This window comes from Otolemur garnettii, unplaced genomic scaffold (genome assembly GCF_000181295.1).
Source record: "Otolemur garnettii isolate 467f Iridium unplaced genomic scaffold, OtoGar3 scaffold00266, whole genome shotgun sequence".
Lineage (NCBI taxonomy): Eukaryota > Metazoa > Chordata > Mammalia > Primates > Galagidae > Otolemur > Otolemur garnettii.
This window is the reverse complement of record NW_003852661.1, coordinates 130,197-143,143: the sequence shown is the minus strand read 5'-3', so window position 1 is coordinate 143,143 and position 12,947 is coordinate 130,197. Positions and strand designations below refer to the sequence as shown.

Here is a 12,947-nt window from a genome sequence, read left to right as displayed (position 1 = left end):
AGCACTCTGGGAGGCTGAGGTGGATGGATTGCTTGAGCTCAGGAGTTCAAGACCGGCCTGAGCAAGATCGAGACCCCATCTCTACTAAAAACAGAAAAACCAGCTGGGCATTGTGGAGAGCACCTGTAGTCCCCAGTTATTCGGGACAAGCAAGAAGGATTGCTCAAACCCAAGAGTTTGAGGTTGCTGTGAGCTATGATGATGCCATAGCCCAGGATGACAGAGTGAGACTGTCTCCAAAAAAATGAAAAAAGGAAAACAGAATGGGCTGAGGAGGAAGAGAAAGAAGCAGAAAGGGGAGAAGGGGGCTAGAGGGAGACGGAGAGAACAGGAAAGTAAAAGGGGAAACTAAATACGTTTTTGAAATGAGTATTAAGTAAATGCTGGTCACACCCAGGTGGGTCACTGGTTGCACTAATATGTTAATTTTTTTATAGATGCCCTATTACTTCTTCTTAACCTTAAAGCTTGAATATTCCTAATGAATGCTCCCCAGGACAGGACCCCCCTCCCAGGATTCAGTGACAAGGCAGAGCAGTGACGTCAAGCTGAGTGGTCAACTATAATTTCCCAGCACAGTGACCAATGCACAGCAGGTGTTTAATAAGTGTTTGCTGGAAAAAAACTGATTTAACAAATATTAGGGGAAGTTAGAGCTATTTAGAGCATCCTAAGCTTTAAAAGTTAGTACTATGAAAGGTAATCATGGTATCCTACAAAATGTTCATAGTTCGCCTGTGGGAAAACATGTATAATCTGTTCAAAACCCATCTTGATTGGTTTGGTGATTTTTAATGTTTAGAAGAAAAAATACCTTAAATGGAGACATCTTTATTAGAACAAGGAGACCAAGCCGGTGCGGTGGCTCATGCCTGTAATCCTAGCACTCTGGGAGGCCCAGGCAGGTGGATTGCCTAAGCTCACAGGTTTGAGACCTCATCTCTTTAAAGAAAAAAAAAAAGAAAATAGGTGCCTGTAGTCTCAACTACTTAGGGGACTGAGGCAAGAGAATCATTCAAACCCAAGAGTTGGAGGTTGCTGTAAGCTGTGACGCCACGGCACTCTACTGAGGATGACAACGTGAGACTCTGTCTCAAAGAAAAAAAAAGAACAAGGAGACTAATAAATGGAGAATAGAGTGAGGTAAGTCTCCTGAATCAGAGGCTTTTACTTTTTTCTTTTTGTAAATTCTACCCTTTGTGTCTGGATCTATACAGGAGGTTTCTTGTGGGTACTTTATTCAGTAGTGTTTACTCAGAATCAATTCCAGAGAAGGCAGAATTCTTAAGGTCTGACACAGATAAGTGTAAAAAATGTTAAACCTCTTTTTTAACTATCTGCTTTGAAGAATCAGAGTCCAGGTTATTTTACATACTTTAATTTTTTTAACTGGGTACCTACTATGCTTCTGCTTATCTTTAAAAATTACTTCTAGATGCTAGGTATCTTCATTATTTTCTGAATTATTTTTTCCCCTCTAATTAACAGTGACGATCACAGTCAACCTGCTCTTTGCTCTCTAAGTCTTGAAGCAACCTTTGACCAAGAACAATAAATTCTAAGAGTGAGCAGCTAGACATGCAGGGACAAAGCAACATAAAACAAAACAACTAAAAAGGAATTTTTAGACTGTATGTTCCAGTTCTGAGAATAATAGGCCCCCTTACACCTTTTACATTTACCTGGATGGAGCTGAAATACATTTTTCATAGTAAAGTATCACAAGAATGGAAAAATAAATATCCAATGTACTCCATACTAATATAAATCAATATATGAACAATTACATGCTCATAAGAACAATAAGACACTAATATAGTCTAATTGGGGAATAGACAGAAGCAGGAGGGGGAGGGGGAGGACATTTGGCAGAAGGAGGGAGGGCAATAAAAAAAAAAATCCCACCTGTAATCCCAGCACTCTGGGAGGCTGAGGCCAGCGGATCGCCTGAGCTCATGAGTTCAAGACCAGCCTGAGCAAGAGCAAAACCCCCATCTCTTAAGTACTAACCGGGCATTGTGGCAGGCGCCTGTAGTCCCAGCTACTTGGCAGACTGAGGCAAGAAGATTGCTTGAGCCCAAGAGTTTGAGGTTGCTGTGAGCTGTGATGCCACAGCACTCTACTGGGGGCAACAAAGTGAGACTCTGTCTCAAAAAAAAAGAACCACTTCTCTGATTCACTTTGACATTTGCTACTTTTTATGATACTATCAATAAGCTATAAATACTACTTCCATCTTAGTTCACAAATACCTTAACCAGCACATCTGCAAAGATAACAACGGTGGGTTCCTGTCACATGTAACCTTGTGAGGCAAAAAGACGTATGCTTCTTAAGCAGAAATTTCTGAGAACTCACTGAGCTGAATGTATCAATAATTTAGCTAAGTGTTGTGAGGTCATGGCCAATTCCTGGGAATAGCGTAAATCAGCATCAAGGATTTCTATCTGGATACAAAATTTTACAAAGATAAAAAACTATAGTTGATACCCCCTAACGAAACTAAAATTATCAGGCATCAGACAACAGCCTAACTATTTGCTCAAATGGCTACGGGGAAAGACAGCAGTCAGGTCATCAAGACTTCACTGAAGGCGTGCTGAGGACAGGCAGATTTCTACAGAAGCAATTCTCAAAATGCAACCGAGGTCCACAAAGGGAATCCACAAGGTCAAAACAATTATTACAAGAGTATTAACAAGCTATTCTCCTTTCCACTTTTGTTGTCGTATAAGCACATGGTAGAATGTTCCAGAGGCAACATAAGGTATCACTAAGCAGAATAAAGAAGCAAATCTAAGAATCCACCTGCTTTCTTTTTTTGTTTTTTTTTTTTTTTAGACAGAGTCACACTCTGTCACCACCCAGGCTAGAGGCATCAACCTACCTCATAGCAACCTCAAGCTCCTGGGTTATATAGCAATCTTCTTGCCTCAGCCTCCTGAGCCTGTAATCCCAGCACTTTGGGAAGCTGAGGTGGAAAGATGACTTGAGCCAGGAATTCAAGACCAGCCTGAGCAAGAACAAGACTCTGTCTCTGATAAAAATAGGAAAATCAGCTAGACATGGTAGCACGCATTTGTAGTGACAGCTACTTGGGAGGCTAAGGCAAGAGATTTCCTTAAAAAAAAAAAAAATTAATTAATTAATACTTTTTAAATTCCCAGTTTTAATGATGTATAAGTGACTGGAGTCATCGGTTTTTGGGGGGGTTTTTTTTGCAGTTTTTGGCCGGGGCTGGGTTTGAACCCACCAACTCTAGCATATGGGGCCAGCGCCCTACTCCTTTGAGCCACAAGTGCTACCCAGGAGTCATCAATTTTTAAGCATTTAAAAGGGTCCTGAGATTTTAAAAGTCTTAAGAACTGTGGTCCTAGGTGTTTTCAAATTAGCTGTGAAGCTGAAAAAAAAAAAATCTACTTATTTGGGTCTCTCTGCTATGTGAGATTTTAACATGATAGATGTAGAAGCTTGAGATTCTCACCTTCGTGATGAAATAAGAGGGAAAGTGCAGTGAGCAGAGCCCTGCCCTGAGAAGACTGAAGGAGGAGGCTGGAAACTAAACTTCAGTCTTGACCCCTGGCCAGCGGCTGACTGAGGATGGTCACTCAACTGCACATGACCTCCCTGGGCCTTCCTATCCCCACCTCTAAATGAGACGGTTTAGTCATTTTCAAAGGAAGGTATATCAGACTCTCTGGAGATCTTATTTTTTCACACTACATATTTGCTCTCTGGCTTCCTCTGAAAACACTGATACATCCCTACCTTGAGAAACAGAACACATTATAGGAGCTGTTACTGATGGGAATGGCTTGCCCTTGGGAATGCTGTGATGCTGTGGAGATAGAAAAAGCCTGAAAAACCACAGGACTGAATTATTTTAAGGTCCCTTCTGAACATAAATTATCAAAGAAGAAACCATTTCAGTCACGCATGGCGACGATGCACCCCCACCCCTTTCTGCTGGGTGCTCCAGGCTTTTTGTCCATGTGCTGGAGGAAAGAGAGGGAACAGCAAAGCCCACACGCCCAGCCCATGTTAGACCGACCCTCGAGGTCGACAGAAGCTCTGGGACTGCTTGCTTGTCACCTGGCAATGAGCATTAGTACTTCCATGAGCTAGTGTCCTGACATGCCATAGAAGATGAGATCCACTGTATTTCACCCTTTGGAAAAACCCTAAAACAGCAATGTTTTCCCCCAGACAGAGTCTTGCTCTGTTGTCCGGATGAGAGTGCAGTGGCATTATCAAAACCCACAGCAACTTCAAACTCCTAGGCTCAAGTGATCCTCCTGCCTCAGCCTCTTAAGGCACAACTGCTAACTTTTCCAATTTTTGTAGAAGTAGAGGCTTGCCATATTGCTCAGGCTGGTCTCAAACTCCTGGCCTCAAGTGATCCTCTCACCTCAGCCTCCAAGGTGTTAGGATTATAAGCGAAAGCCACTGGGCCTGGGCCAGGCAATTCTTATTTGGGACAATGTTCTTAATGTGGAAGCAGAAAAAAGAGTGGAGCCTTCCCAGTGAAATTCTTCAAAAAAGAATGAGAAACTTTTATCGTGGATTAAGAATCTTGAAGGGGTGGGGATAAAAAAGAAAAAAAAGGAAAGAATATTGAAGGAACCTGCTACTTCTTTGGCACCAGTCGAACTGAACATGACCTGTTTGCTTACCTTGTAGCCAAACAGGAAGAGTCCAAAGAAAAGGCTGTACAGGTCAGCTGTCAGGATGCCCAGGTTGACAGAGGTGGCACTGGTGACTTTAATCACCAGTGGCATGAAGCTGTATAGGCAAAACATACAGAGGGCAAACGCCACAAAGAGCAAGGCTGTGGATAAAACGGAATATCTAATATTATGGGAAGAAATCAGAAGACAAAAGGGCTTGAGGCCTGGCTGCCATGTAAACCTCCCTGAAACTTTAATATATTATCTACAAAACTCCCTAAAACTTTAATATATTATCTATCTTATTAACAGTTAGCCTTGAAAATGGGACTACAAAACTCTTTGAAAAAAAATATCAATAACTAGTTGTGATGTAGATAAAAATCCAGCATGAGTTGGATGGTCAAGGCTATAAAATCTTGCTTATGGTGTGACTGAGTCAATGGCTCTCCCACTTCTTGCCATCCACCCCCCCGGGGCAGAGTGGTGTCTGTGATAAAGGTCATTAAAAGCAAAATCGATATCATGTGTCAAGAAGAATCACTCACTTATCTTTTCTTTGTGTTTATTTGTTTGGCTGGACATGATTCATGTAATTGGATTCAGAATAAAGTGTTTTTAAGGCATTGAAGACAGTCATTAGGTCCACTGTATTTGTTCATCTCATTCAATTAAACGCTCCCAGACAGCACAGTGTAACTAACCATCCTCTCTAGGACAGGGCTGGTCATGTGAATGCTGACCACATCAGCCACATCTCGACTTTACAAACTCTTCTCTAATCTCACCCCATATCCAACTCTGTGTGTGCATGCATCTTTTTCTCTCTCTCTCTAGCTGGCAATCTAAGTAATTTAACTGAATTAAATTATTCAAGCATGGGCTACAATCTTCGATGACATTTATGTACATTTAACTTCTTTCCACCTATCATCAGATAAAGTTCAAATCCTTCCTGTGCCATCACTATGTCCTTCTGCTTCATTTATTGTGCCTAAGAATATCAAATGACAGGAGCAAGGGAGATGGGGGAAGAGTCCACACCATCAGTGACGCAGGTTAATGCTTCACAAATTACATCAAGTAGACAAAAACCGTCTAATGAAAGCTGCTATGACCGAAGGTCAGTCTCCAGCCTTGTGCAGAATTCCTAGTAAATAGAGGCTATTCCTGCAGATAAAGATTAAGAATTAACTTTTATGGAGGTCCACCTACCAGTTCTCAGAGACATGTCAATGTGAACCTCTGTAGCTGGTATACATCGAATTACTCTGGGATTTTACAAAGATGCCTAAATATTATTAAAATAAGGCATTTATCTCTGGATGTTCATTTTCATTAAAGGGAAGAACTGACTAAAAAGAATTATTTACATACCGATTTTCCAGTCCCAGTGAATGCCAGCAATATCCTTGTATTCCACAATCAACCTAAGATTAAAATAAGAGGTCACAGAGAGATCCACAGCAAAGGATCTTCAGCAAAGGTGAAGGAATTCTTATGACTTTTGGATTTTTCTTAGAAAAAAATAACTACGTTTAATAAAAATGACAAAGAATCAAACCAGATGAGTTCATAAAAGTATGTTTGACTTCTTTACAAGTGCTCTCTAATATTTTCTGGAGATAACTGGGGGGAAAAAAAAAACAAAAAAAAAACCCCTTACTGGTGATGCTCCTATCACACTGTAATCACAAATACTAAGCCTTATATATGTTTAATAAAATAAAGCATAATTCTTGACATTTGATAGACATCTGATAGACACTTAGCAAGTTACTGATTTCAAATGTGAATCCGGGCCAAATGAACAATCGTATTAGTAGTTTAAAAGTCATCATCCATGATATATGTATTGCTTATTATGTTTTTAGAAAGAAATCCGAGAATCTTACAGCTGTATGCCACTGATAATTGTTCCAAATACGCCCACCATTCCCAAAAACTCCTGTCTGCTCAGCTTCTTCACGATGTATTCTTCACAGACATTAGAAATGCCGTAGAGGGAAGCCCCAAGAAGGACCAAGATGTCACCAATCAGTACGTCACTGCCTGCAGGAAGACGGACCACAAAGGGTACACTGTGAACAGGTGACTAAAAACAACAGCTTGCCCTGTGACCTGTGTCCACCCAAGTAAGACTTTACAGAGAGAGAAACCCTGGTTCCTACAAGTATAAAGCCTCTCACTTTTCTAACTTTCTAGTATAATTCTGTTGTGATTTTTCATAATTTGGAGGACCAATAGTCTGGAAAGTGGTGGCATATGCCATAAATTAAGCTCTTAGAAAATGATTCTAGGACAAGGACAAATTAATGGAATTTATTAAAGGGTTACAGGCCAGGTGAGTTGGCTCGCACCTAGAGTCTTAGCACTCTGGAGGCCAAGGCAGGAGGACTGACTGAGCTTAGGAGGTTGGAATCCAGCCTGAGCAAGGGTGAGACCCCCATCTCTACCAAAAACAGAAAAATTAGCCAGACATGGTGATGTATGCCTGTAGTCCCAGCCACTCCAAAAGCTGAGGCAGAGGATCACTTGAGCCCAAGAGTTTGAGGTTGCTGTGAGCTATGATGCCACAGCACTCAACTCTAGGGAAACTGAGTGAGACTCTGTCTCAAAAAAAAAAAAAAAAGGGTCACATCAGTATAAGGAAGGAACTTACTTCAAGGTAATTTTCTCTTAATTCAAGGAGACATTGAAACCATTTGTAGATTGGGGGAATTCCTAGACTTTAATTAGATTTTACACTTATGCTATCAATTGTCTGAATTTGGTGCAAAGTAGATCAGAGTGTCCTCATCCACAGAGAGGCCTAAAAAGGGGTCATCCCATAAAGACTAAGTCTCCTTTCAAAACAACAACCAAAAAAACCAAGAATCTACCGTAGATTTTCCAGTATCCAATCCAAATGTATGAGGGGAAAAAAAAAAGATTATCACAAAGATTATTATTATTATTATTCCTTGTGGGAGTGGTTACAAAATACCAAAAAGAGGTAAATCTGAAAATAAAATTTAAAAGGTAGCTAACCAGGACACATTTTCTGCCTTTCACTATACTTTTGCAAAATAAAAGTGAAAACATAAGCAAAGCTCTGCTGTGACTAAACCACAAATAAGTTACACCGTCTTACCTGAACTGTCTTGCCTCCCTGCTAATATGTCTGCACCAACCATGGTTCCTACACCCAACAGACAGACAGCCACAGCGATGAAGTGGGTGACTCGGTATCGCGCATGAAGAATGAACCACGAGAGAGCCATCAACACAGGAATCCCAAAGCAATCCAGAAGCTGCGTGAAAAGAGAAATGAAGAGCTAAAACATCGCTCATTAGCTAGAAGACAGGCAAATAGGTAAGAATAGGAGTCAGTGTTTGTGCAGCACTTATCACTGCCAGGCCTGGACTAAGGGCTCCCTCTGGATTACTTTAATCCTCACAACTCTATGAGACTGATGTTACAACTTCATTTATAGATGAGAAAATGAAGCTATAAGAGGAGAAATGGGTCACCACAAGTCACACAGTTAAAAATGGGAAAGCCAGTTGCTGAATCGCAGAATTCCTCCCACAGACCTGTGATTTCCCTCTCCAGTCCCACTAGTGTTTATCCATCAGCCCTGAAGGAAGGCAGACCGTCCTTCCTGCGCACATCCATGCACTCAGGGAGAAAATATTTATTAAACATTTCAAATGTGCAACACACTGTGAAAGGAGCTGGAAAGAGACCTCGCTTGAGCAGAATGGATAGGAACTAGAAAAGACAGAATAAAAAATCTTATCATCAGATTGTTCACCTGCAGTTGGGCTAAGTGCTACTGAGCAGTACAGGTTACTGTGACAGGCCACACACACACAGTGTGTGACCCCGGACACAGTCCAGCCGCGCCCCAGGAGACAGGCACTTGCTCAGAGCAAACGCTCTTCTCACCTCTATCACATGCTCCTCCGGCACCTAAGACCTTGGTCCAGAAAACACCTGCTATACCCTAATACTGCCCATCTGAAAGGCATGCCAAAATTACAATCAATCTGAAATCATTTACAATATAAAAGAAAAACAGAGATGGCACTCACTCAGGTCTTTGGGGGGTTTTTTGTTTATTTGTTCGTTTGTGTTAAGACAGAGTCTCACTATATTGCCCTGCGTAGAGTGCTGTGATGTCATAGCTCACAGCAACCCCAAACCCTTGGATAGCTCACAACAACCCCAAACCATTGGGTTTAAGTAATCCTGTTGCCTCCCAAGTAGCTAGGACTACAGGTGACTGCCTCAAGGCCTGGTTAATTTTTGTATTTTTAGTAGAGATGGTGTCTCACTCTCGCTTAGGCTGGTTTCCAACTCCTAGGTCAAACAGTCCACCCACCTCAGCCTCTCAAGAGTGCTAGGATTACAGGCACAAGCCACCGTGTCCAGCCACTCAAGTCTTGAATTCACAAATTTTATGTGAATAAGGATACCTTAATGTGCATTGAAGTATATTAGATGAAAAAATGTATTCCTGATACTACTACTAGTACTCCCAAAACTGTTTTATTTTCACCCTGTTGTCTATTTTTTAGACCTTGTCACTGATTCTCTCTAGATCTGTTTAGTCGTAGACAAGTCAGGCCTGTCCATCTCCAGCCGTCCATTCGGTCCTGTCCAGAGCTGTTTGCTCATTGCCTTTCACATTGGCATCATCACTGGAGTCCAGCACACCACGTGTAGGAATAGGCATCCTGCCTGGTTTCTTATTCCAGCTGCAGAATTCTAATTTCCTAAGTGCTTTAGTGAGCCTGCCTGAATAACAAACCATTAAATGATGGGAAGGATAATAGCTTGTCCCGGAAGACACCAGCAGAATCCAGCCATGATGGCTTAACAAAGTCTGAACTACATTACTTAAACAAAAAAAGTATAAAAATACACTCTAAAAACTATCACAGAAGACTCCCTATCCTTGCGTCCTAAAATCAAAGTTTAATCTGCTCTATCTTTAACAATTTTTGGTGAGCAATGAGTGGCCCTATCCTCAGGGAACTGCCTATGTCATGCTCAGAGCTCCAGAGGGCTCAGGCCCGAGTCCTGCCACTGGCCGGCTCTAGCTCATCAGTCTTAGAGTGAAATATGAAATAAAGAGATCACAGCATGTGATCGCACAGGCCCCCTCCCAGTCTAACATTCCAAGACTGCTCATCTGATGCCGTCACCGTCATTCATTCATTCACATGAACCTCTTTTTCAGAAGGTATTCCTGGCGATGGGTATCTTCTCTTTGATGTTTTCAGTTCCAAGAGTCTCATTTAATTTAATATTTCAAAACGATTATACAGTCACAGTAAGATCCTGGGGACGTGAGTATAAAAATGAGTTGGACCTTATTAGAGGTACAAATATAGGAAAGAAAAGAAAGTGAAATTGAATTAGGCCTTAGAGAATGGGAGGAGGTGTTCAAAAAGGATTGTGCTCTAGAAAGAACATGGCAGCAGAGACAAAGCAGTCTGTGCGTGGGGAACCGGCCAGTGTGGCCGTACAGTGGGACTCGAGCAGAAACCTACCAGCCACATCATGAACGTACAGGAACTACCTCACCACTATTTGCCATCACAGAATCTTCAAAGAAAGCCTTAAGAAGGAGGTTCAAGGACTTACCTAATCCAAATTTCCACCCTCTCCGATTATCCAGACCAGAGATTTACTCAACTAGAGAACCAGTTTGAATTATTCCAGGGCCAGGGACCTCTGCTGCTATCAGGAGCTTTAGTTTAGATGCCTTTTTATATAATATGTTCCTTGCTAAGACGATATAAGTACATGACTTTTTTTTTAGAGACTGAGTCTCACTTTGTCGCCCTCAGTAGAGTACCATGGCATCACAGCTTACAGCAACCTCCAGCTCTTGGGCTTAGGCGATTCTCTTGCCTCCCAAGTACCTAGGAGCACAGGCACCCGCCACAATGTCCAGCTATGTTTTTGTTGCAATTTGGCCGGGGCTGGGCTTGAACTCACCACCCTCGATATATGGGGCCGGCAACCTACTCACTGAGCCACAGGCGCCGCCCCATTACATGACTTTTGACAACCAAATGCTTAAGTTTCGCTAAGAGGCTAGGATGACAGAAATCATTGATGGTACAAGGCGTGAGCTTTAGTACCAAAAATCCAAACTGTAAGTGTTCTGGTTATCTGTGTTTAGATCTCATACCAATCCAAACATTCTTTCATTATTAGACAGCAAAGTTTCCGGAAATTTTAATTAATTAAAATGTGTGTGAGATCGTGAGAGTAGATGTGACTAGAAAAACCAATCTCTACCTGCTGATGTGTGCGTACTCAGCGCTAACTGTGCCAACACCTACTCCCACCATTTGTGGTAAACTTGATCCTAGGGGAACTCGTGGTTTTAACTTTTATGAAATTCTGGGTTCTTTATGTACCTCCTATGATTTCTGTCATAACAAAGTATTTCCTAATTTCTAGCTTTTCTAATGACAAAGCAAGCCCAATGGTACAGAAAATACTTTATAAAATGCATTCTGTGGCTCGGCGCCTGTGGCTCAAGCGGCTAAGGCGCCAGCCACATACACCTAAGGTGGCGGGTTCAAATCCCCAGCCCGGCCCGCCAAACAACAATGATGGCTGCAACCAAAAAATGGCCAGGCGTTGTGGCGGGCGCCTGTAGTCCCAGCTACTTGGGAGGCTGAGGCAGGAGACTCGCTTGAGCCCAGGAGTTGGAGGTTGCTGTGAGCGTGATGCCATGGCACTCTACCCAGGGGGATAGCTTGAGGCTCCGTCTCAAAAAAAAAAAAAAAAAAAATGCATTCTGTTAGTAACCATGGAAAAATACTAAGTGTTCATCAATCTATATCTTTTCCAAGTAAAATAAGTCTATTTTCATTCTAATTTTTCTGATCTCTAAAATTTGGAGAGCAAATAAACACATGTCTGTGGAACAGGCATTGTGATTCATGCTTATAACTAAAGCACTCTGGGAGGCTTAGGCCTCAGCAGGAGGATCTCTTGAATTCACAAGTTGGAGACCAGCCTGAGCAAGAGCAAGACTCTACCAAAATGTAGAAAAATTAGCCAGGCATTGCAGCAGACATCTCTAGTACCAGCTACTGGGGAGGCATCAGCCTGACTCACAGCAACCCAGATCACGTGAACCCAGGAGTTAGAGGTTGCTAGGAGTTAAGCTAATGCCAGGGCACTCTAGCCTGGGCAACAGACTGAGACTCTGCCTCAGAAAAAAAAAAGAAAAAGAAAAAGAACACGTCTGTTTTTTGCACAGTAAGAAAAGTGATGCATCAGAACGTTATAAATTCATTAAACTGTGACAACTTAACTTGGCATTGGAGTCTACCTCACATTCACTTCCCTTTATAAAACATTTTGTTGTTTTTAACAGTAAGTCAGTGTCAGGGCACATCCCATGCTGTGCTAACGTTGAGACAACTGAAATCAGTCTTCCTCAGCTGCACGAAGTTGAAAAGCACTGCGATGTAGGGACATTTTTCTTTCAATCCAGCAAAAATAAACCTAACAGCAAAATAGGGATGGGAGTTTTGCCTTTGGCTACCACCTCTCCCCAAAATTCCTTCCAGTGGTTCCTTTGTCATGAATATCCTTTGTATAGTGTTATACAAAGGTATATTTACTTTCTTTTCTTTTCTTTTGAGACAAAGTCTCACTCAAGTTGCCCTGGGTGGAGTGCCCCAGCATCACAGCTCGCAGCAACCTCAAACTCTTGACTCAAGGGAGATCGTCTAACCCCAGATTCCCAAGTAGCTGGGACTGTAGACATGCGCCACCAAGCCCGGATAAAGCATGGGGTCTCTCTCCTGCTCAGGCTGGTCTCCAACTCCTGAGCTCAAGTAATCCACCTGCCTCAGCCTCCTAGAGTGCTAGGATTACAGGCGTGAGCCAGCGTGCCGGCCAGGTATATTTACTTTTCATATGCCATGTTTGAGCAGCACACAAGACAGAACTCTTATCAACATCACAGCATCAACTGCCAACTAAATATTTATGCTTATTTAGGTAGGAACTGTTCTAATCTGTGACAGCATTAGCAGTTTGAGAACTCATTTACTTATTTATGTTTTTACTAATTCTAGAAAACATTACTCATTAGAGCAGATGCTCCCCTGGGAGACACATACCATCCACCTGTGCTTGGGTTCTCTCCAAGTGAACAGGTTTTCAATGAAAGTTAACACACGTGGCTCGGCGCCTATAGCTCAGCCGGCTAAGGCGCCAGCCACGTACACCTAGGGTGGCGGGTTCGAATCCCCAGC

At 42.2% G+C, this 12,947-nt stretch overlaps 1 protein-coding gene across 1 annotated transcript in view; it reads right to left on the bottom strand.

Annotated features, from left to right (window-relative positions):
* The window catches only part of SLC35F2 (solute carrier family 35 member F2), a 58,695-nt gene that overhangs the window by 2,869 nt on the left and 42,879 nt on the right, over positions 1-12,947 (bottom strand). Inside the window, exons 4-7 of the mRNA XM_003802941.3 lie at positions 7,801-7,960; positions 6,563-6,719; positions 6,045-6,097; positions 4,674-4,828 (exon numbers count right to left, since the gene is read on the bottom strand). Of these exons, the coding sequence (XP_003802989.1) occupies positions 4,674-4,828; positions 6,045-6,097; positions 6,563-6,719; positions 7,801-7,960 (525 nt within the window). The remainder of the gene's footprint in view (positions 1-4,673; positions 4,829-6,044; positions 6,098-6,562; positions 6,720-7,800; positions 7,961-12,947) is intronic.